Source organism: Balaenoptera borealis (genome assembly GCF_965194805.1).
Source record: "Balaenoptera borealis genome assembly, chromosome: 3".
Classification (NCBI taxonomy): Eukaryota; Metazoa; Chordata; class Mammalia; order Artiodactyla; family Balaenopteridae; genus Balaenoptera; species Balaenoptera borealis.
This window is the reverse complement of record NC_138866.1, coordinates 179558807-179584757: the sequence shown is the minus strand read 5'-3', so window position 1 is coordinate 179584757 and position 25951 is coordinate 179558807. Positions and strand designations below refer to the sequence as shown.

Below are 25951 nucleotides of genomic sequence, written 5' to 3'. Positions count from 1 at the left end.
GCTGGGGGTTTGGGGCGGGGCATCATAGGACGCTCGGCGGCAGCCCTGGCTCCTCCCCACTACATGCCACGCCCACACCAGACGTGACAATTGAAAACACTTGCAGACATCCCCAGATGCCCCCGGGAAGGGCAAAATTGCTCCCGGTTGAGACTCACTGGTTAAACGAGTTTAACAGTGCTTTTTCCCCAATAACGTGCATTTATTACCTAATATCAGTATTTTCCTTGAGTGACTCAACACTGTAGATACTGTGATCTCTTGCCTGAACTACCACACTACTACCTCCTGGCTGATCTCCCAGCGTCCCCTCTTTTCCTTCTCGTCTCCTCTTTGAGCTTCAAGCCTCCTGGAGGCCCCTTGTCCTGCTCAGGATGTGGCCCGGACCCCTGACATGCCGTGGGGCTTGCACTGACTCTGCAGCCCCGCCTCACTCCTGACTCAGATTTCGCTGTTTGAACTAGCCCTGCCCCTTGCTGCCCCTGGGGCTTCTTCAGGCCTCTCTTGATTGAAGTCAGGCAAAGCCCCTTCTACACACTCTCAGCTGCTCCACAACAGCTCCTTTCACAGTTGGAATTTGCATTTAAACGTGATTCTATGATTAATATCCTTCCCTAGGCTGGTTTAGGATTGGTTTGATCAAAATTGGAATTTTGATACTCACAATTTATTCCCCGGCAACTATTTTTCAAATGAGCATATCATCATTTGCTTCTTTTAAAGTGGCCAGGGTCTACCTGGGAGTTGATGACCCAGTCTTTAATGAATTGCAGAGAGACTGAATCTCATCCTTTCTTCAAAATGAACCTTAAAATTCAGCAGTGCCAGGAAGTCTTCCATGATTTATCCCAATTCATGCTAATTACATGTAGACCTGAAATTCATATCCACTTTCTTCCCATGGGCTTCTTGCTTCGTAAATCTTCTCTACTTGCAACCCACAATTTGCCAGCCATGCAGGACAAATGGTAAACCCCACAGTAGCACACATGCTGCTCTGTTTCTCCCGGCACGTAGCAAGTTGAGCTAGATCAGGTCAACTAGGAAAAAGCAAGAGGAAACTGGGTAGTGATTGAGGGTTGTTTTTTTTTTTTTTTAAATCACTGCCTAGATACACAAAAAGGAACAGTCTCCTTGCAAGAGTCACGAATGGGCTATACTATAAAACAGCCTAAAGAAATGGTTCTCAAAAGAAAATATTGCAGATTTGTGTGTTTTATGTACTATTAGGTTTAGTCTATGTACACCTGAGTGCTATTATTTTCCAGCCTGAGCACAAATTAAACATTGACGGGGGAAAACCTGGAGCACTAAGTCATGTTTCTGGCTTTTCTAGGTGTGGGCAGGCACTCAGGAGGCTGACCAGGCCCTGTTAGCCTCGAGCTGCGGGAACGTGGCCCCAGATCCCGTCATCACGCCCAGAAACGCCTTCACTGCTGTGTTCCAGTCGCAGGAGGTCCCAGCTCAGGGCTTCTCTGCATCCTTCGTTAGCCGTAAGTAGCGCTGAAAACCGAACCCAGGGGGCCTTGGAAGGGCGTGGCTGCCACAGGCAGGGGACGAGGGGTCTGCTCCAGGGTTGGCTTGTCTGGAGGTCCATGGGGAGCGTCTGGGTGGGTCACCTCATCCTGAGTGCACCCTTCCTTCCACATCAGCAAGAACGGAACTGAATCCAACCGATGGCAGTAGAGAAATGATGTAGAAGGCCTGAGTGCGCGTCACTAATGTCTGAAATTAACCCTAAAATCTGCCTCAGGGCAGGGATTGGGCAGAAGCCCAGGAGGCCATAATTAGTAGACGTTCAGCAGGCCGGGCCTGAAGCGCATTGCCTGCCTGCATGGACCTCACCTGGGGCTGTAAAAACGCGGTCTTCCGCCCAGGCTTAGCGGAATGCAGAACTCCCCTGGCTGGGGACTTAATGTTAGCTCTCATCCAGGTGATTCTCACGCTCAGTCAACCTAGGGGGCCGCTTCCTTCAGGTTTTCCCCTTCCTTCTCTGACGACTACTCACCAGGTAGAAGAGTGGGGCACGTGGTTTTCAAGTCTGAGACACAGTGGTGTGTGTGCTTGTTGGCTGAATTAAATCAAGTAGCCACTGTTTGCAAGCCACTGTTTAGGAAAAAGTCTGACGAAAGGAATCAGAGGAAATAATGCAGTGAACAGGTATTTCAGACATGAGTAAGAGCGGGGTGTAAAGGCAGTAACAAAAGACCACCGCAGACCTAATTTTAGGTCTTCACTTGGTTCATTGTGTCTGTGTATGTGTGTGTCTTAATATCAGTTTAAAAGGATACTGATATTTTCTATCTATGTGATAGATAGGGAGTGTGTGGATTAACTAGTTAGTGGTTAGATAAAAACAAATGTCATTTTAGTGGTAAAAAGGTAGTTCTCTTCATTTCTGACACCTGGGAATCATGTGAGAATTTTTTGAGTTGGGATTAGTAAATTCAACCATTTTTATAAAGCAGGTATTATTTTTATAGCCATATTACAATGGTAATGAAAAGAACATATTTTTCTATAATATAATAAGGTATTTTTAAACTGTTAAGCGTATTGATCTGGTACAGATCACTTTTCAGTAGTTTTATTTCTTTAGCTACATAAATCCTCTTCAATCTTTGCTAAATTATTCTTCCTTTAATATCTTAAAATTAAGTGATTTGCAATGGATTTGTAAAATTTCTACTTAGCCCAAAACTCTGCGTCATTTTTCTAAAAAATATATAATATTCTCATTTTGCATATTTATTTTTAAATCAGAGCTCCATTCTTTTAGTTATCGTTACTTCCATTTGGAGTAGCTCAGAGAATATGTTTCTAGAGAGCTTGGGAAAGTTGAGGCTTTCCCTCACTGATAAAGAGATGCTGTCTGGCAGAACAAATGTTCTGATAATGGCTTTTTCTTCCCACTTAGGATGTGGAAGGAATTTCACTAATCCTTCAGGTTACATTGTTTCTCCAAACTACCCAAAGCAATACGACAACAACATGAACTGCACCTACATCATAGAGGCCAGTCCTCTGTCCGTGGTCCTCTTGACTTTTGTGTCTTTCCATCTGGAAGGTAAGTTTATTCTTATCTAAATTACAGTTGGTTCTTAACAAATGAATGAGTGATAAGCAGAGGCAGAGATTGTCTAAAAATCACCATTTGAGGAAAATATTAAAAATGTTACAGAGTGGAGTTGATGTAAACTTGATTAAAACTCCATCCAATATTTTAAGAGCACAAGTATCATCCTATACATTCCATCCAGAGGTTAAAAAATAATGCAAGAGCTTTAAGAACATAAGCATCACGCAAACGGCCTAAAGAAAATAAGCCTGAAATCTATTACATGTTAATCATAGTATCTAATTTATTCATTTGCGTTTATTCTACACACGTACAGGTGCCTTCACAGTCACACACACACACACACACACACACACACTATAAACTAGCAAGAGAAACTTCACTTCTGAGTCAAAGTAGGTGCTCCATAAATGTTGAATGAATTAATTAATAAAATTAATAAATATTTGTGTTCTACTGTCATTAAATATGACTGTGGGATACTCTCTCATCTTCTTTTTCATTTTCATCCTCATCAGTACCACAGGGACTGGGAAATCCCTAACCCCAGTGCCCCTTTGGGTTCATTCCCTGCCTGTTGGCGAAGGGGACAGTGGAGCTGCTGGTCTGGGCTGGGTTCTGACTACGCTGGACACAGCTTGATGTTTACCCAGCTGGTATCACATGGCAGAGAAAGGTTCCCTTCAGGTGGATGGGCAGCTCCAACCACTCAGGCATTTTAATATTTTTCACGAATTAACTTTTCATTTCTAAATTACAATTAATCTGTACGTTTGCCAAGCTTCATCTGCCCAACCAAAATTTCTTTCTCTTTGGGTTGGTCTCCCATGGCAGTGAAAAGTTAAACTTAGCAAAGTGTTCTACAATATTCAGCGTCCAGGAAAGTTATGTTTCATAAACATAAAAATGACACATCAGTACTCATAGGTTGATAAATTATGCAAAGTCTCTCTCACTGGATCCATTTTCTGTGACCTCCTTTTCCTACATCTCTACACGTTGTAGTTTTTGGTATGTGTTTGCTGGAAAATGCCAGGTATGAATTGATGTATGTCTCTGTACGAATGGACTATGAGGTAAAATGTAATCTTCTCAGCATTTGCTAACACAGAATCCCAGCAATATAGAAAGATGCTCATGATATATAAAGCATTAGGGGAAGGTAAAGTAGTTTATATAAGAGATCTGACTTTTTTATTTAAAATAAACTGTGTGAATAAAATCTGTAAGACTATTAACTAGTACTTAAAGAGTTGTTACTACTGTGTCATAGATTTATAGGTGATATTTATTTTCTTCTTTATATCTTTGCTATTATCTTATTAAGGGAATGTTATTTTATATTTTTTTATTTTTATTTTTGTCGAAGTATAGTTGGTTTACAATGTTTTGTTTGTTTCAGGTGTACAGCAAAGTGATTCAGTTATACATATATATATATTCTTTTTCAGATTCTTTTCCCTTTTAGGTTATTACAAAATACTGAGTAGAGTTCCCTGTGCTATACAGTAGGTCCCTGTTGGTTATCTATTTTATATATAGAAGTGGGTATATGTTAACCCCAAACTCCTAATTTATCCCTCCCCCCACTTTTCCCTTTTGGGAACCCTAAGTTTGTTTCCTCTGTCTCTGAGTCTATTTCTGTTTTGTAAATAAGTTCATTTGTGTTAATTTTTAGATTCCACATATAAGCGCTGTCATATGATATTTGTTTTAGTGTGATAGTCTCTAGGTCCACCCATATTGCTGCAAGTGGCATTATTTCATTCTTTCTTTATGGCTGAGTAATATTCCAGTGTGTGTGTGTGTGTGTGTGTCTGTCTGTCTGTCTGTCTGTATATCTCACATCTTCTTTACCCATTCATCTGTCAATGGACATTTAGGGTGCTTCCGTGTCTTGATTGTTGTAAATAGTGCTGCAATGAACATTCGGGTGCATGTATCTTTTCAAATTATAGTTTTCTCCAGGAACTATATGCCCAGGAGTGGGATCCGTGGATCATATGGTAACTCTATTTTTAGTTTTTTAAGGAACCACCATACTGTTCTCCATAGTGGCTGCACTAATTTACATTTCCACCAACAGTGTAGGAGGGTTCCCTGTTCTTGACACCCTCTCAAACATTATTATTTGTAGACTTTTTGATGATGGCCATTCTGACCGATGTGAGGTGATACCTCATGGTGGCTTTGAATCTCATTTCTCTAATAATTATCTATGGTGAGCATTTTTTAAAGTGCCTATTGGCCATTTGTATGTCTTTGTTGGGGAAATCTCTGTTTAGATCTTCTGCCCATTTTTTGATTGGGGTGTTTGTTTTTTGATATTGAGTGAAAAAGTTATCTTAATAACAGGGGAAAAACATGTGGCTTGGATTGTGCATTTATATGTGCATTTGTCCTCACTAAATTACATAAACACAAGAATATCATATGCCGATATTATTTAGACTGAAAAAGGAGATGCTGGTAAATGTACTATATAATATAGCCACAGAAAGCACTGCCTATACCAATGGTACATGTATTATTAGAAGGGAACCTATACTGACACCGCACAGTAGCTCCCTGAGTTTAGTTGACAGATGGGGTAAAGGGGCGAGCATACGCTAGACTACCTGACCTGGGGTGGGGTAGGGCAGGCGCGGTATTTTAGGACGGGTCTCAATGCCAGATTGGCCACTTACTAGTCACATGGCTTTGTACAAATTACTTAATCTTTCTGGTAATCACTATAATTTTTACCAAAATATTGATATAAAATAGTAGTTGTGAAAGTCAGATCATGCCCATAGAAACATACCTTGTGAACCATTGTTTTGTTATTTTTGCTGCCACCAGTGTGGATCTCCAGACACGCCCTTTAACACAAGTCAGCTGCGAACAGATATTTGGTTTTGCCAGATTAAGCGATTTCTTTTTATTAATGGATTTGCTCGTTCTCACCCAGTTGAAGAGACTGATCTTTTTATAAGATAATATCCTTATGATAATATCTTGTGACATTTCCAGTGCTACATGTTCTCAGCGTTTTCAGACTGCTAAGTGAGTAATTTCTGGCTTAGATTAAATGAATCACGATGATTCCTAAAAAGGGCAACATTAATCAGATTTATTTTGTGGTTAGATTCTTATCACTAATCATATCAGTGCTGACGTTCATGGAATACCATCAGCAAGTTAGAGATCCACTAGCTACAGTAAAAACCACCTCCCACCCCTTAAGTGAGCCTGAGGAATTCCTGTGCCATGTATTGTGATAAAACTGAGTGAGAGTTGCTCTCAAGAAAAATCACAGCCTGTCTGCAGGAGCATTGGTCTTCCTAGCTGCCATAGGCCATAGACCTGTTTCTGAGAGATTCTGTCCAAATGACTAAGTATTTCTGAGCCCAAGCGGCCAGCAGACCCTGCGTTGACCTGGGTGGAGATGAAAGTTCTGGATCTGCTTTTTGTGGTGGGCCAGTGGCACAAAAGGTGGATTTATCAAGAAGAAGATGGACTGTTCCAGGCTACAGAACACTAGAGGGAAACACACTTGTCCATACACTGTGTTTACCAAACACTGACAACCGGTTAGGAAAGGTTTTACTATTCAGGCTAGTTTATTGGTTATTGACCTACACACCGGTGCTGTTCCTGCAGGGAGGTTACAAAGGTTCAGTGACCTACTTTCCACTAAATAAGTTGCTCTGAAATTATGTTATGGTATTTTATGTTGGCCTAAGTTTCTCCTTCTCCTTATTATTACATTTCCAATGCTAGTCATTCTATGAACGACAGACGTATGTTTCCTATATAATCCCTACTGAACTATAAAAATTTCAGGGGAATCAAAAGTCATAGAAGAAAATTCCATTTGAGCGTTTACAAGACTTTTTTAAGTTACCTCAAGACTAAAATGGCTCTTGGTATTCTTAACAGCGTCTTCCAAAGTTGTGAAATAAAATAGAGATTTGACAAATTCAAAACGTTACTTTGGTCAAAAACAAAATGGCAAAAATAGACAAAATATAACGAGAAAGCATGAGGGAGAAACCATCAATGTTTCCAATGTACTTATTTTGGAATCAGATGTCATCAAATAAATACTCATTTTATTTTCCCAAATATTGAACAATCTAAAAGTATATTTTTCTGTTTTCATTATTCATGTGGCCAAGTAGATGCCTCCAAGTTACTGGGAGGATTATAGGTCTTTTTTTTTTTTTTACTTTATAGATAAAGAAAACACTTAACAGATGAGGTAACCTAAGACAAGCCAGTGCCTTCTGTGCCTTGATTTTTCTATCATTAAAATTGGGTAATGGGGCTTCCCTGGTGGCACAGGGGTTAAGAATCCGCCTGCCAGTGCAGGTGACACGGGTTCGAGCCCTGGTCCGGGAAGATCCCACATGCCGCGGAGCAACTAAGCCTGTGCACCACAACTACTGAGCCTGTGCTCTAGAGCCCACGAGCCACAACTACTGAGCCCGTGAGCCACAACTACTGAAGCCCGCGCGCCTAGAGCCCGTGCTCCGCAACAAGAGAAGCCACCACAATGAGAAGCCTGTGCACCACAACGAAGAGTAGCCCCCGCTCACTACAACTAGAGAAAGCCCACGTCCAGCAACGAAGACCCAATACAGCCAAAAATAAATAAATAAATAAAATAAGTTTATTAAAAAAAATTTGGGTAATAACATTGATTCCCCCTGGTGATAATGAGGGGTTTAGAACTCTTAACTAAAAAATCCTACATCTAGGCGAGTTCTAAACTCAGTTTTTCTCAGATCCAGAGTATCTCTTGATAAGAACTGGATAGAGAGTAGTCCCTTGGCACAGAAAATGGGCAAGAACCAATGCAAATGCATTTTGTTTACTGTCCTCTAGAGATGGCCTCAAAGGCCCCGAGAGGAATAGGACTAGATTTCCAGAGCAGTCGCATGGCAAGTCCTACGTAATATTTGCCTGAATTCTCCTTCGTTAACTTAGAAGTCCTGGTTTACAGGGTACGCCTAATATAAAGCTAAAAAGAAAAAAGGAAGAAAATTTAGTTTTAGATTTTTTTTTTCCTTTTGCCCTTTTTCCCACCAAGAAACATGTTAGCTGAGTTTTGTGGGTCTTAGTTCACATTTCCTCTCCATTTAATCTAAGTTTTTTTAAGTGGCATTATGCAGCTACTTACCATTTCTTTTCTTTGCTTCCTCAATTGTTTCTCAAGAAATCAGAACGTAGGCCCATTTTGCAATCCATTATTTTAGAAAGCACTGGACAATGGTTCTTTTGAAATAGTTCTTATTGATATTTTATTCAAATTGGCCAAGCCCCAGAGGAGTCGATTTAGTTGTGTGAGATTCCTTGCTTGCCTGTGTTATAATACAAGACCTTGGCTTTCACACCGTGGAGCTTAGCTCTGTACGAGCACCTGCTTCTCCCTCCCAGGGAATCGTCCTCTACTGAGGAGTCCAGTCTCCAGGCTACTGAGAGCTGCCCCCCAATTCACATCCCTCTCCCTAGAACCCTTTGCTGTTTTACTGAAAGGACTTTATCGTATCTGCAATATGAAAATATTTCAACCAAAAGGATTTCCCACTGTTTCTAGTCCTCTGGCATCTTTGCCTCTCTGTCTATGACTCTGAAGGAAAAGTGCAGTCGGAATCTAAATTCCACAGGTTTACATTATTTGCTGAATTGCTCATCCTTGGCTTCCCTTTCAATTCTCTCCAAGTTCTTGGAATCATGATGAAACCCAGAATCGAACATTGCTCTCTGTAATGAAGATGTGTGAATAATGTGATAAAAATTAGTTTTCACTATGTTGGATAGAACCTTACCCATTTAAAATAATGTGTCTTACAGTTTTTCAGAAGGATAGAAAATAGTCATAAAAACAAATCATGGAGGATTATTTTACACCTCTGAGATTTCAATAGTAAATATTCATCAAATCATTTACTGAAGATAGGATTAAGAATGACTGTAGCCGCTTGTCCCATGACGTCCGTGGAGAAAGTATCATTCAATTTCAGGGTTCCGCTCTTCCTGACGAGTTCTCATGTGTCTGATTGAATGCTACCTCCCGGCCATAAACTCAACTATGATATACATCTTGCTTCTTGAAGAACTTTTTTTAAACCTTGACTAAGTTCTTTTCTCTCCCTAGAAGACAATCATCCTAGTTACATTTAATTATATTCTACTTAAGAATTTTGTGTATATTTTGATTGTAATATAAGATATCACAATTGGTTCCCCTACGATTATGGAAAAGTGTTTACTATCATTATTTTCTTATGCCTGTGGTTTTGTCACCAAGTGTCTTCTCACTGAAGAATCAGACTGATATCTTTGATCTAATGCAGTGAGGTGATATGTACAGCTTGAGAAAAAGATGTATGTGTGTGAATTACTTGATGCCTGCTGACATATTTATATCTCATCTTCTTGCGTATTACCTTGTTTATGCTAATCCTTGATATGTTCTTAGACTTTAGGTAACTTCACAAATTCTGATATTATGTAATGTTTGGTTTCTTATGGATAACATTTGGAAGAGCATCCCACCTTAAAGAAATTACTACTGTAAATGACACGAGAATGTTTTCATCATTAAGCAATTTGCCAAATATCACAACTTTCACAATTTATTTAGTCAGGCTTTAAAAATGAGCAGATTGTCTTGAACGGTTTGCTTAGTTATCTGATAATATATTACCATCTACAAAAAAATTAAAATACCCTCTCAGCTTCCTCTACTTCTCCTTATTGTTGAATACAGACCTTTTATAAACAACTAGTGCATTTTGGCTATGTCTCAGTATAGATATACAACTGCTATTTCACGAATGACTTTTCTGTAATTAAACTAGTTCCTTTAATTTTTTTGAAACATAAGCAAGTATATGACATACTTTACGTTACATTTCACAGCCTTTCCATAATTTTCTAAGATAGCCACCACTGTGATAGTCTATATCATCAAAGAGTTTAAAAACTAACTCTTTAGTGCTTAAAGGATATCTGCATAGCAGGTCATTCGACCAAAGTAGAACTGAGATTTTAATCTAGCATCAGCAATATTTCCTATCATTCTGTGATTTTGCTTTTACAACTTAATGTATTGTTGCTGGCTAAAGATATTTTTATAGCTAATTCATACTATTTTTTGATTCTCACATTCACCTCCTCTGAATGTTTTAAATTCCAGTGGAGCTCTTGGAACAAGAAAAATTCTAAGGCTATAATTAAGGTACACAATTTGGCAGTATTCAAACTGTGAATCTGAGTTTAATGTATTTCTTTTTTGTCCTGCTTTGCCAACATCATATTGTTTCTTATTACACGGTAAGGTCATTAAAGTTAAATCTTTAACATTTTTAACTTGTAGATTTATTCCCAATTAGAAGCATTTCTATTCCAGGATTTTCAAAATAAAGGAATCCTTTGGGCTTACTTTAATAAACATATCTTGAATTGATACCTCAAAATTTCTTCAGGTTGTATAAAAACATAGCTAAAATGCCAAATGTGTTCCTAAAACGACTTAAAATTTAAATTGCATAGATATTTTCTGATAAAAAATATCAATTTTCTTTAAGATAATACAATTAAAAGAGGAGGGGGCTTTTAATGTACAAATATATTAAAAATGCATACATCAAGATTCTTTCAGTTAAAAGCAGTAGATTATCTTCAAGTTTGCTTGGATGTAGAGTTTATAGAAAGGATACTGGGTTATCTCATCTCGTCAAAGAAAGGTTTAAAAATAAGAAGGGGACTAATAGGCTTCCAGAACACAAATCCTTCAAAATGTTCTGTCTTTCCCCCTCTTTCTGCACGACAGCTTCATTTCCTCTTGTTACAACCTGGCTTCCTACCGCAGTCAGGAGACCGCTGCTGCTGTTTTCCAAGTTAAACATATTTGGCTCCCACTGTTGACTCCTTCTTACTCAGTTACAGTGTGAACACATCTGATTGGCCTAGATGGGGTCTGAGATCCTACCTTGGAGTAATCAGTCAATCTATCAACAGTGCTCAGGACGGTGGGGTTCCATAAAGAATAATTGCATCATGATTATGATTAGGATAATCCTTACTATATCAATTAGGAATTTTTATGGCACAATTAACAGGAAACTTAATTCAACCTGGTTTAAACATAAAAGGGCAATTTAGTGGCTTTCCTTCTAGACAGCCTCAAAGTTGGTGGTCCCTCATATCCGCTTAATCTAGCATTTTCATTTTGTCATCAAACATTCTACTTTTTCTGTTCTCACTCTGTGCTACTCCAGTGTGAGTCTCACCCTAAAGCTGGCTTCTGTCTTGGCTGTAGAGTAGCTGCCCTCACAGTGGGGCTTGCATACCCCTCATGCATGTCTAGGAAGAGAGAGGATGTCTATCCAGTGGCATGCTGGAGTTGGCTTGTACCATCTTGCAAGAGTCTGTCATGCTCCTCTGGTCCAAATTCTGCATTTAATGACCTCGCGTTGGTAACTTGACATTGGTTATAGTGGGAGTATTTCTACCACAGAAATTAGCAAATGCTACAAATGAGGGTGTTCCTCTTTCCCTCGGAGAGCTGGTTGTTCTATTTACCAGCACACTACTGTCTATTCCAGATTCCAAACAGTTTACCTGAAATTTACTCTAAATGGATTGGCCTAGGTCACGTGACCACCGTTGACCCAAGATCTATGGCCAGGGGACTTGAAATTATAAAGTAAATGTATACCATAGTTTCTTTAATTTATAAGAATGTTCTAACAGCAAACAGGCAGTCTGATTTTAAAGTCCATTACGTCATAGTATGTGCTTGTGTAAGAGATTGTAACGTAGTTTCGGGCAGTTCCAATGGGGAATTTTAAGTAGGTAAAGTGCGTGTGTGTGTGTGTGTGTGTGAGTGTGTGTGTGTGGAGGTGTTAGGTACATGTTCAAGTTATCATCTAGATGAGATAAAAGTGTTTTCTGTTGTTTTTGTCAATGAGAACATGAAAAATATTCTACATCATTAGCCATCAGAACAATGTACATTAAATATCACAATGAGGTACCATTTCACACACAGCAGAATGGCTAAAATGAAAAAGACTGACAATATCAAATGTTGGCAAGCATGCAGAGCAACTGGAAGTGTCATACATTCCTCATGAGAATAGGTACTGATATAACCACTTGGAAGAATCTGACTGGCAGTTTCTTATAGAATTAAATACATACCTTATTTATGACCCAGCAATTCTACTCCCAGGTATTTACCCAAGAGAAATAAAAACTTACGACCATTCTAGTATCTAGAATAGAAAAGAACTCTTAGAACTCAACATTAAGAAACACATATCCCAGTTTAAAAGTGGCAAAGGAGGGAATTCCCTGGTGGTCCAGTGGTTAGGACTCCTCGCTTTCACTGCCGAGGGTCTGGGTTCAATCCCTTGTTGGGGAACTAAGATTGAGCAAGCCACACAGTGTGGCCTAACTAAATATTTTAAAAATGGCAAAGGATCTGAACAGATATTTCTTCCAAGGTATACAAATGGCCAATAGCACATGAAAAGATACTCAGCATCGTTAGTCATAGAGACATGCAAATCAAAACCACAATGTACTACCATTTCATACTCAATAGCATGGCTAAGTTAGACAATAACAAGTGTTGGTGAGGATGTGGGAAATTAGAACCCTCATGCTGGTTCTGATTGCTGTTGTGGTGGCAGAATGGTGCAGCCTCTTTGGAAAACAGGCTGATAGGTCCTCAAAACATTAAACATAGGGTTGCTATATGAGTCTGCAATTCTACTCCTACTTATTTACCCAAGAGATTGAAAACACGTATCCACACAAAACCTTGTACATGAATATCTATAGCAGTGTTATTTATAATAGCCAAAAGGTAGAAACAAAACAAATGTCCATCAACTACAAAATGGATAAACAAAAATGTGGTCTATCCATACAATGGAATACTATTGAGCTTGGAAGGAATGAAGTACTGACACATGCTACAACGTGGATGACCCTCAAAAACATTATGTTAAGTAGAAGCAGCGAGTCACAAAGGGCTGAATATTTTATATTGTATATATATGATTCTGTTTACGTGAGATGTCCAGAGTAGACAAATCCACAAAGACTGAAAGTAGGTTAGTGGTTGCCTAGGATTGGGAGAACAGGAAAGGGGGAGGATGGGGCGTGACTGTGAATGGGTACAAGGTTTCTCTCCGTGGGGATGAAAACGTAGAAATGGGGGAAATGTCAGACACCTAAAGTTCTGTGGAACAGTGAATTGATAACACTTTTCCAAAGGACTGTTTGATAAATCTGAAAAAGAATTTTACCTTAGTACCAGTAACTCAACTTCTGAAAATTTATTCTAATGAAATAATGAGAAACTTCTGCAAATATTTATATATAAAAATGTTTGTTTCAACAGTATTTTTAATCACAAAAGCTAGAAAAGATAGAATTATTAAGCTGTGGGGGATGAATTGAACATAGTATGGCACATCTATATATTAGAATTTGATAGATGCATTAAGTTCAGTGTTTTAAAAGATATTTAATCACATTAAATGCATGATGTTATGTTATTTCATGTTAATAAAAATTAGGTTACAAAAGATCATGTGCAGGATGATCCCAATTAATGTTTTGTTGTTTGTTTTGTTTTGGCTGCATTGGGTCTTCACTGCTGCACACGGGCTTTCTCTAGTTGCAGTGAGTGGGGGCTACTCTTCGTTGCAGTGAGCAGGCTTCTCATTGCGGTCGCTTCTCTTGTTGCGGAGCACGGGCTGTAGGCGCGTGGGCTCAGTAGCTGCAGCACGCGGGCCCTAGCGCGCGCAGGCTTCAGTAGTTGTGGCTTGTGGGCTCTAGAACGCAGGCTCAGTAGTTGTGGCGCACGGGCTTAGTTGCTCGGCTCACGTGGGATCTTCCCAGACCAGGGATCGAACCTGTGTCTCCTGCATTGGCAGGCGGATTCTTAACCACTGCGCCACCAGGGAAGTCTCCAATTAATTTTTTAACTATATAATTCACCCATAAAAATGACTGGATACATTGTAGTGATAAAAGTCTTTTTAACTATATTTAAAATAGATAACCAACAAAGACCTACTGTATAGCACAGGAAACTCTGCTCAGTATTCTGTAATAACCTATATGGGAAAAGAATCTGAAAAAGAATAGATATATGAATCACTTTGCTGTACACCTGAAACTAACACAATATTGTAAATCAAAAAAAACCAAAAAACAAAAAAAGAAACCCCCAAAATATGCAAATAAAAAACATCCCATCACCAAAAAAAAAAAGTTTTAAAAATTTTTTGTTTATTCTGTTTTGTATTTCTCTTTAGAATAGGTTGGAGTATATATCTGTTTTATAATTTGAAAACAAAACAATGATATATATTTTACAATCACTAAACTCTTAAGCTAATATTGTTTGTGTGAACATTTGTAACGTTTGTTTAGTTAACATTAAGGAGATTCTAATGACGTCTCCGTGGTAGGAGTCCTTTATCTGCGTATAAGCGTCACCGTTAAATGCAAGTTTCTCACTAGCAGCGCTTTGGCGTCTTGGGCTGGGTCATTCCTGTTGTGGTGGAGGACAGGGGGCCTGGGGCAGCCCTGAGCATTACAGCACGTTTAGCAGCGTCCCTGGCCTCTGCCCACTCCGTGTCAGTGGCACACCCCAGCATGACAGCAAAAAAATGTCTTCAGGTACTGCCAAATGTCCCTGGGAGGCAAAATTGTCCCCAGTTTATAATCACTGAATTAAAGGAGTCATTTTATAGGGAAGAAAATTCTGGATTGTTTCGAAGTAGGATTCAACTGTTGTGAAGTTCTCCCTGTTTCCTCACCCCTGTGCTTGTTTTGTAACTAGGGTGAGGGTCGTTCATCAGGAAACCAAGTTAAATGGCGACTTATTAAAATGGCTGTTGAGTCTCATTTTAATTTCTGTGTAAATTGCGTGAATCGTCCTCACATTTTTGTGTGATCGTTTATGTTGCTTCTGATTATTACTTATGTCGCTTCTGGTTGTTCCGTGCCCTGTTCAGCTCGCTCCACTGTAACGGGAAGCTGTGTCAACGACGGCGTGCACATTGTCAGGGGTTACAGCTTATCTTCCACGCCTTTGGCGACGCTGTGTGGGGATGAGAGCCTGTCCCCTGTCACCATCTCTGGTCCGGTGCTGCTTAACTTCTACTCAAATGCACACACCACGGACTTGGGATTCAAGTTTTCCTATAGGATAACCCGTGAGTAGCCATAATGATGTAGTTTGGAATTTTCTTTTTTTCTCGAGCAGTTTCCATAAGGAGATTTAATTGTATTCACACATCACCAAGTTGAAGACTCAGAGACCTTAAGGGAGAAAATTATTAATTAGGTGCATGGTCTTTAAAAAAAAAAAAATGGGAGGCCCTTTTTCATGAACTTTGGCAGAACTACTCTTTGAGAATCAGATGGAAGATTGAGATTTATTTTTGATAATTTAAGTTAGAACGGACTGCTACCTTCAGTTGTTCGTACATTGCATAAAGTGACTTTTGGGCCTGGACTGTCCAGGTGCCTATTTCATTTTCCCAAGTCACTCTGTTGAAAAACAATGCTTTATACATTTAGAAAAAATGTAAGAGAATATCTTTATGATCTTCTGGTAGGAAAGAATTTTTTAGCAATATGCAAAAAGCACAAGTCGTAAAAGAAAAGATGGATGTATTCAACTACATGATAATTTGCAGCGTCTCTGTATCAAAATCAGGGTGAGAAGACAAGCCACCGAATGGACAAAGACCTTTGTAGCTACCAAGATCTTTTCATTTTTTGTGGACAGTTTGATCCATGTTTGTTTGAAAATCATAAGATTCTATTTCCCTATTTTGAATGGTCTTTTCCTCTCCTGCAATAACCTTGCCTTGTTTGCTGACAGCATTTTTTTTCACATCATCCCAACTTCAGTAACATGGGCAAAAAAAGATCTTGCAAAATGTTTGTTTGATCTTTACTTGACAAAACCCATTGCAAAAGGTAGAAAGTCAAATTGTTTTCTTTCAAATAAATTATTGTTCCCATCCACAGAAGAGCCTGAAAATGTTTATTTACTCATGAAACAGGCCTTCGCGGTTTGTGCACATTAGCTGCCACCGAGGCCTGGCCCTGTTTGTAATGCATGATTTTGTGTGGCCCAGGGGTTCTGTTAGCACAAACAGAACATTCCTTCCCCCAGTTGTCTGTTGGATAAAGAGAAGGGGTGACTTGTTTTATTCTTTTGGTACAACTAGTGTTGTGGAGAGTTTCCTCCCCACTTTATATTCTTTTACTCTTTAATCCCTCATTTTCCTAAAACACTGTATACAAGGGTCCACATTATCTACTATGAGAGTCTCTTTTAAAGAGGGTTGTTGATATTGAAATTTCAACTCTTGACAATGTACAAATTTGGGAGTTATTTTAGGCATTGACAAGCTTTCAGAGACCACATTATTGTGAACAAGATGAAATAGAATAATGGCTACACAAATCTAACATTTAATTCACTGCAGATGTACCCAGGGGCCTGAGCACATGAATACTTACGGGCATAGAGAGAATAGCTTTCCCTGCAATGTGGGCTCAATTGAGACAAAATAAACAAACAGACAAATAAAAAATTACCTTAAATGGCAGCCACTATTTGGTTATCATTTCTAAGAGATGTAAATGGAATATATCCATTGATAGTATATAAACCATAAAAATATCATCAAAATATACTAACCTTACTATAATTTTAGAATCATAAAGTAAAATAAATATAAAACTTTCTCACTGCTGTGAGAATAGGGCACTTTCCATCATTGCACGGCACAAAGTAATCCTCCTTATATGCAAAGCCAAGCAAAAAAAAAAAAAAAAAATTCTATATTTTGTATAATGGGATTTCATTCTATTTTTGTGGCTGTTGTTTTATTGACTAGTCGTAGTAACTAAGGGCTGTGGGCTGTTGATTGCTGGACTCGGGGTGGGCCTACCTTCCTCATGCTTGTTGAGGATTGGTAATAAAACTTGGTCAAGTATGGTCCTTACCAGTCTCACGACCAAATAGAAATACACGGGACCCAAGAGCTATGCATTTGAGCCCACAGAGGGAACTAAACTCCGTTATTTCAAAAGTGATTTCTAAAATTTCACCTTATAGTAGCCTATCATGGACATAGGAGACTCCAATCCATATTATTTAAGATTTTTAGATCACAGTCGTTCCTGGGTTCATAAGCCCACAATGTGCCTTGGATTCTGCACACCTTTTCTAAACTTCCAGCAATCACTGTTATCCCTCTGAATCTGTCACTGCATTATAGAGAAAGGACAATTATATTCCAGCATGTGAAACGTTCTTTCTCATTATTTTCACTCTGGCCATTATTTTGGCTCAGACTTATTCCATTCCAAGAGGTGCCTTGAAACATTCTTCCCTGCTTCTACTCCTTACTGTCTTTTCCCTCTACCTCGGTGGAAAAATCTGAATTATTTGTAAGCACAATAGAGAGAGGTTTACATTGCTTTAAGGCAAATAATTATCATCTCTCTTGGGGAAAAAGGTACCATAGTAAAGAATGTCTGGAAATGACTTTCCTCTGCCATGAGTCATAACCATTCTCTGCCTGTTCCCCGCCTTCTGTTGCAGCCTGTGGTGGTGTGTTCAACCTCTCCACCGGGGTCATCAAGAGCCCTTTCTATTCCTATTCTGCGTACCCTAACAACATGCACTGTTTGTACACCATCACCATCAGGGACGACAGAGTAATCCAGCTCAAGTACGTAAGACCCATTTACCTTCTTAAGAAAATCCTCCCAGCTCTGTTTACAGAAAAGATGTTCATTTAATGATGCGGAGCACTGATTCTCATCAGAGGCACATACAGGAATCTGGAGGAAGGGAAAGTAAGCATGTGGTGTGATCCTGTTAGCCTGGGAAATGGGCCCCCTACCCTCCACGCAAGCCAGTGGTCATTCAGGGGAAAAACAGGCGCTCACTCCACCAGTTCAAACAATTGTTGTAGTTTTCCGACAGTTTTAAAGGAGCTTCATGTACTGGGGTGTAAAGTTATAAGCCTATCTTTAAATCAAAGGGCATGGGGAGGGCAAGAGAAAGCAGTTTCCATTTTGGGGGCACATATTATACACAAAGAACTTTAATGAACACGTCCACCATTCTCTTATTTAGCTCTTGAAACAGTCAGCTGAGGTACGTATCATTAGTCTCACTCTACTGATGCGAAAACGGAGGCTCAGCAGTGTCACGTAGCTTTCCCAGAGTGACATAGTGTTAAATGAAGAGTCAGAATCAGAATCCGGGTCGGACTGATCTCCTCCCCAGACCGTGTCCTTCATACTTCCCTATGCTCGCTCCCAAAGGGTGAATTTTCTAAGTACTTAAGAAATTCCTTTTTATTCCCATATCAGAGCACCTCTAAACGGGTGCTATATGAGATATCTTATATCGTCAGGAAAATTCTCCCCTCATCCTGCATACTTCCAACAAGACTGATTAATGGAAAGCAACCTCCAGTTCTCTGAGTGATAAAGTTCACTATTGCTGTCATCTGAGATGATGTATTTCTAACTCCTGTGTTTCAGTGATATACAGCATATGGTGGAAAACTCTGAAGCTCAGCATATGGTGTAGTTTATGGCAATATAGAATTTTTTATAGAAGCTTAATGGGCTAGGACCCCTCCTACCTCCCTTCCTCCTATATGTCAGTGATCACATTCTCTCCCCCCAATCATAAACTCTCCGTAATTTACCTCCAGGGACCTCATGTATCAAATGGGTCCTTGGCCTGTAAGACACATCTCCTCAAACCTGGTTTGCTTCCTGTATCAGACAGTGAGTGGTCTACAGGATGGACCCTGGAGAACACTGCGGGTCCCACCTGAGACTATTTGTAAAGAAGCTGTGCCCCAAAGCCAAAAAATCCTTTAAGGCCCAGGAGCAAAAGAATAAACAAAAAAATGCCCAGTGGCCAGGAGCAGGAGGGCTGTGAAGGGATCACCTGCTCACAACGGAAACGTAAGGAACGGTTCTTGTCATTTGCTGTCGTGGCACAATACTTGGTTCTTACACGTGTAGGATTATAGCATATGCTATGATATGTGTATATGTTTTGCTCTTGCCTGGGCCCTGGGGCTCACCATAGTCAAAGCTCACATCAGCATGCTTGGAAAATTATTACATTCTTTCTAAGAACCTACATTCTGTGAAACAGACACTATTCTAGGTACTGAAGAAGTTGTAGACATTAGGAAAACATAAATCCTTCTAGGCTCTCAAAATAGGCCGGCCTCATGACGTCTTCTGTTAATGGGCTTTTACAGATATTTTCTGTGCTGTCATGGGAAAATGATGCAAAGCCAAAACCGCTTTGAGTCCTCTTGGAAACTCAGATTTTTATCTTCATGGATTCACGTTGTGGAAAATAAATGTATTGTCTATAGAAAATAAAAATGAAAGTAGTGATTTTGGAAATTATCTAGCTATTGTTTTGCTTTCTTTCATTATAGGAACATTAAATGTTACATGTGGTTAAAGAAAATCAGGAAATTTTTCATCTTGATCTTTATCATCAGTTTGAAAACATTCAGCCAATCAAAACCTGTTTTAAAATATTGTATCATTTTTTTCTGAAGCCTCTTAAAGGAAATAGTTTAATCATGAGATATTTTCAAATTATTCCATATTATATGTTATATATTACAGAGGCTAGCAAAAATACCAAAAACCAGAAAACAAACAAAAACACCTGAGAAAGAAGAAGAACCTAGAAAAATGATGACAGGACATCAAATAATTTAAACAGGTTTTTACAAAATAAGCTATAATAAACCCACCATAAAAATCCTTAAGAAAATCCATGTAGGAAGCCTTGCTTGTCTGGGAACTCTGGGAATAGTTACTTGAAATGACAAAGCATAAGACCTGGATTGAAATATGGTGTTAGGGAACTATATTCAATATCTTGCAATAAACCATAATGGAAAAGAATATGAAAAAGAATATATATGTGTAATTGGATCACTTTTCTGTACACCAGAAACTAACACAACATTGTAAATCAACTATACTTCAATTTAAAAAAAGGAAAGAAAAGAAAAGAAATACTATGTTAGACAATGAAAGAAAAGTCAAGGATGTATCTGTCAGGATAGGTTATAAGTGGTAACAAACAACCCCAAGGCACAGTAGCTTAACTCAACAAGTTTATTTCTCACTTGTGTGAGTGTGTCCAACGTGGCCTGGCAAGGAGTCTCCTCTCATCATGGTCACTTAGCTGCCCAGGTTGATGGAAACTCATTTCTACGTTTGCTTCCATGATCATCACTGCAGTAGAAGGCAGTGTGGCAAACTGAGTAGTAGTTCTTAAAACTTCTTCCAAAAGTAATACGCATGACTCCTGCTTACATTTCTGTGGCCAGAGCATGTCTTAGGGCCACATCAGACCTCAAAGTGTGCACGGAAAGACAATCCTAACAAATGTCAGGAAGGCTGAGCACTGGGATGAGTGGTGACATGCCCGTGACGACCACAGTGATCTGAAATGTGAATTTCTGGTTATAGCAGTTAAATAAGACTCAAGAGAATTTAGTTCATTCTTTCCTACCATTGGGTTTTTATATTTGTTATTTCTTTTATGAGGAATAACTATTTCTTATTCCTAGTTTTCAAAATCATAATAATAACGATCATTTGTTGGGTCTGTCCTTTTTTTTTGAGCATCTACTGTATGCCAGTTACCATAATTTGCTTTTTACACACTGTTTCACTTAACCGTAGAATAAACTCCATTTAAAAAGAGGGAAACAGACTGTGAGAATGAGAATGAAGCTCTGATTCTAAAACCAGCATTTCTTCCACTCTATTACATTAGCATTCTTCCCATTAATAAAAAATAGATTGATAGTACCACTTGATCTCACAAAAATAACAAGGGAACAAAGTAAATACCCTATTTTTAATGAGATGGAAAAACTAAAGTGTTGCTGAAATGACAAATAAATATCAGTTCAACTTATCAAAACTTTTATGTCAGGTAGATTTAATATGTCCTTGACTGTAAACCCCTGGAAATCCAGGACTATATCTTACTCATCTTTATATCCCCAGAGCTTATGACACTCCTTGACATATTCTAGTCTTTCAAAAACTTTCCTCTAAACTTTTGAACTGATCAGTAAAATAGTATACTGTTTCTACATTTCCTATCAAGTGAAACTTGGATGCTGTTGGCCTTTGTCTTGTCTTTTTTTCTTTGAATAAGAACTAAATCTATAATTTAATGGAAATCCAAATGGAGAACATTATTATTAACAAGGTTCATTTCACAGGTTCAATGATTTTGATGTGGTTTCCTCCACCCTGTGCTCCCAAGACTACCTGGCAGTTTACGATGGTTCTAACACCAGTGATCCCCTTCTTGGCAAGTTCTGTGGTTCCACGCTTCCACCAGGTGTTAAGAGCAGCAGTAGTAGTATGTTCCTGGAGTTCAAGACAGATTCGTTTCAAACAGCAAGAGGTTGGAGGATATCTTTCTGGCAGACATTGGGTAAGAATTTTGCATGTGTAAATCTATTTTTCATTACTGTTAGTTTTCCGCTTTGTTTATTTTTTTTCACCTGTCTAAAGTTGCTCTTCATTTAAGTTGAGAGGAATATGTCACATAAAATTTTGGTTTTAAAAATTACATATGGTGTATTTTGAGTAAAAACAAAAAAAATCACTCAACAAATGTGTCTCTCTAGTATTTAAAGACAAAGTCTGTCTACACCACCATCTCAAATGAGACCTGAGTCTCATTTTGTCACCCATGGAAATGGTGGAAGTTAAGCCTATAGGTAGCAAAGTCCAGATCAAGAAAGAAGGCCCTGTAGCCTCTGTTGACTTTATCCTTAAAATGGTGAAGAGCCTGGGAGAATTTTAAGTAAAGAGTGCACAGCCCGACTGGACTTCTGGAAAGGTCATAGTGGTAGCAGGGTGGAGAATGGTGGAAGGAAGAAGCTTATCACAGAATTCCAGATGAGAAAGGTTGAAGGCTCAAACTAACACAGTGGGAATAAAAATAGAAGAAGGGTGGAAATCTCAGAGATATTCAGAAGGTAGAATACCTTGGAAGTACAGTGTTGGGAACTTGATGCTTATTACATGAGGACAGGAGTTGAGGATGACTTCTATGGGTGACTTGTTGGATACCGGTGCCTTAGGAGGCTAAGATTTAGGGAAGAAATATTGTATTTGGTTTGGATCGTTTTGGGTTGGAGGGCCTATGAGATATCTAAATGGAGAAATATAGGTGGAAACGGAAGCTTGAGAAGCAACTTGGGCAGAGGAGGTGATCTGGGAGTCATCTAGAGGTAAAAGGAAAAGCTGGGTGAGAGGATCAATCAAAAATAGCACCCCCGTTTATTCCCACTGCTTCTGAGAAATAATTATCTATATAGAATTAACTTGGAACTTTGAATCCTTTAAAACAGCGGTCCCCAACCTTTTTGTCACCAGGGACCGGTTTTGTGGAAGACGATTTTTCCACGGATGGGGGTGGGGGGATGGGTCAGGCGGTAATGCGAGCGATGGGGAGTGACAGATGAAGCTTCGCTCGCTCACCCGCCGCTCACCTCCTGCCGTGTGGCCCGGTTCCTAACAGGCCACGGACCGGTACCGGTCCACGGCCTGGGGGTTGGGGAGCCCTGCCGTATGAGTTAGCCGGTCTGTTCTCTGTTTACCTGAACTCGTAGCATCAGTGGCACAGTCTAAGATAATTTATATTTGACTCTGGGAAGTGTTTCGATTCTTCCATTTGAATGTAGAAGTGAATAATGTTCTGAAAACAAACCGCTCACAAAACGAATCGCTTACTGTGGAGACTCAGAGAAACCTGGGAGGGTTTCTACAATAAGAATCTCGACTCACTGTTCAAACTCTTTCCTCCTCTTTACCCCATGCTCTGGCTAACCTTCATCCCTCTGATAGAAAGCAGAGCTCACCTTCACGTTCTTGACATTTGGTGTGTGATTTTTCTCATGCATTTTTTGAGGGGAACAATTAGACATTTGTGTTTTGAAGGCTTCCCAATAAAACGCAGACATGGTGCAAATTGTATCAGAAAATCACTTTGCCACCTACCCTACTTAGCTGTATCAACAGTGACTTGAAAGCAAGTCTCATGGGCAGACAGAGAGCATTGCCTTAATGGAATTGCCCAAGTGAAGTGTCATGTAAAACACAGAGGGCTATTTTGAAAGAAAAATTAATTTTCCTTTGGAGACTTTTTGCACAAGAGAACTTGTTTATTCGTGCCTTTAGCACAGACTTTAGAATCAAATGACACATAATTGCATAGCTCTTGCTACCTGCTTTCAAGTTGTTTTTCTTTTTCCTGATGTATTCTCACATGATCATTGAAATCATCCTAAAGTACTCCACATGGCTGTCACCTGCGTGAAAGCTTCCAAGTTAGTCAGTGTTCCCTAGCCTCATTAATTATTACATTTTTCTGAGCTACAAAAAGACATTTTCGGACTTAAGGTGATTTTACTGAACTGAAGTAGCACAGAAGGAAAAATCTTACACCGTCAAAGGCCCTGCTCATCCATAAGCATTGGACACTTTCAGTGAATAACTATTTTCCTCTGGTCACAGTTAGAGAGAGAAGAGGTTTACATGCAGACAGCAGAAATAGGGTCTCATTCCTTGCCTTCCAGTGTGCTACCCCTGCGTGCCTCTCACCTCTTCTTCACGTATAAATGCTATTGGCCACTTGGGAATATTTAAGAAGTAATTTTAAGTGATCTTTACTGGTATTTTTTTCCCTGAACAACCGATTGTTATAATTTTGTAGTGTCTTGGTCTTACAAACCTTTCAAGACCACCCTTATAAATTCACTGATCGTTCTGCAGAGCTTTTCAATTTGGTTTGTTTTTTGTTGTTTATGGTGAGGAAAAGGGGAAGAAACAATAAAGAATACGTTGAATTCTAGGGTTTATAGAATCTTTTTCTTACAGATCTATATAAAGCACTTAAACTTGGCTAATAAGATGCACTTTTCCCCTCAGTCTCGTCCATTTCAAACTGCCCTGGGTGTCCTGTAAAGAGAGACAAAACAACTTTAAGGATGGAACAGTGAATTTTAGTTTCCAAAACTGTCACTTTCGCCTGTAGGACAGTATCTTCCCTGAATAAATAATTGATGTGAAGAGGAGACCATTTTAGTCTGTGACATCTGTTTAGCTTACCTTGACCTAAACACTAGAGCTTTACAAATTTGCTATTTTGATTCCACACTTGACAATACTTGATGTACATCTGCTTTAATTTTTCAGAAGTCAGTAAGGAGCTGGCTCATACAATAATATGATTATTAGATAACTTCTCCTTGGGCATTTGTTATATTTGTATTGCTAATGGGTCAGAACAAATTTGGGGGAAATATCCCCCTAGTTTGTCGCTAATGAATTATGTGAAATCAGGTCTCCTCTTTTATGGGACTTCTTCTATGAAGGGCCACCTGCACGGGATGGAAGGTAAGGAGAAAGCAAAGCCAGCACTTCCTGGGAGCTGATACCTACTTGTGAAGTACACCTGCCTTCCCGCTTTCCCCATCACTCCTCCCCTACATGACTAATTGATCCCCGATAACGGATAACCAGCGAAGTACTCATCCTGGGACCTGTGAAACTCTGAAATTATCTGCAGATCTAAGCATTTTTCTGGAGAGTATGCAACTTTCACCCGATTGTCAGTGGTGTCCATGATCCTGTGAAGTTTAAAAAGCCTTCAGTCCTATGGATTTGGCCAAAGTGGGCAAGCTCCACGGTGCAGAACTAACACTGATGAGTACCCTTTATTCTACCCACTTCTGCTTGCTGAGTTCCTGCCCCTCCTTTACCACCAGAGTCTGCTTCAGCTCTGGCTGTGCTCACCTGTGTCACTCACGGAGCATTTCAGACCTGCAAATGTGTTTTTAAGCCGTCAAAGCCCCCATTTCTTCTTACTGCACTGGTCTCACGCCAGAGTGCCTCTCAGTCAGTCTGTTTTTTTGTTTTATTATTATTTTTAAAAATTTATTTATTTTATTTTATTTTTTTGGCTGCATTGGGTCTTTGTTGCAGTGCATGGGCTTCTCACTGTGGTGGCTTCTCTTGTTGTGGAGCACGGGCTTGAGGCGTGCAGGCTCAGTAGTTGTGGCACGTGGGCTCAGTAGTTGTGGCTCACGGGCTCAGTAGTTGTGGCTCACGGGCTCAGTAGTTGTGGTTCGCGGGCTCAGTAGTTGTGGCACGCTGGCTCAGTAGTTGTGGCTCACGGGCTCAGTAGTTGTGGCTCACGGGCTCAGAAGTTGTGGCACGCGGGCTCAGTAGTTGTGGCATGCTGGCTCAGTAGTTGTGGCTCACGGGCTCAGTAGTTGTGGCTCACAGGCTCAGTAGTTGTGGATCACGGGCTCAGTAGTTGTGGCTTACGGGCTTAGTTGCTCCACGGCACGTGGGATCTTCCCAGACTAGGGATTGATCCCGCGTCCCCTGCATCGGCAGGAGGATTCTCAACCACTGCGCCACCAGGGAAGCCCCCTTTCCCAGTTCTGTTTCTCATGACAGCTTCCCACAGAGACACAGAACCTGAGTTAACCCCCCCACCACCCCCAGCCAGGGGCACTTCCTCTCCTGGGCGCTGCTCGAGGAAATAATAAAGCGGTTATTTCTTACTTGAAGCCGTGCACCTTGGAGAATGGGTGAGAGAGGAAAGAACATTTATTCATGCAGTTATGTTCCAGGCCCAGTCAGTCTGTTTTCGATGTGCTCATCCCATTAGATGCGAAACTTGTAGATACAGGATTAGATCAGGGATTTAAACTATGTTTATTGACT

The 25951-nt window shown here is 39.7% G+C and overlaps 1 protein-coding gene across 1 annotated transcript in view; it reads left to right on the top strand.

The window, feature by feature from the left end:
- Positions 1-25951, top strand: part of CUBN (cubilin) — a 283798-nt gene that overhangs the window by 219791 nt on the left and 38056 nt on the right. The window contains exons 57-61 of the mRNA XM_082385173.1: positions 1337-1493; positions 2918-3067; positions 15112-15312; positions 17724-17853; positions 21424-21641. Of these exons, the coding sequence (XP_082241299.1) occupies positions 1337-1493; positions 2918-3067; positions 15112-15312; positions 17724-17853; positions 21424-21641 (856 nt within the window). The remainder of the gene's footprint in view (positions 1-1336; positions 1494-2917; positions 3068-15111; positions 15313-17723; positions 17854-21423; positions 21642-25951) is intronic.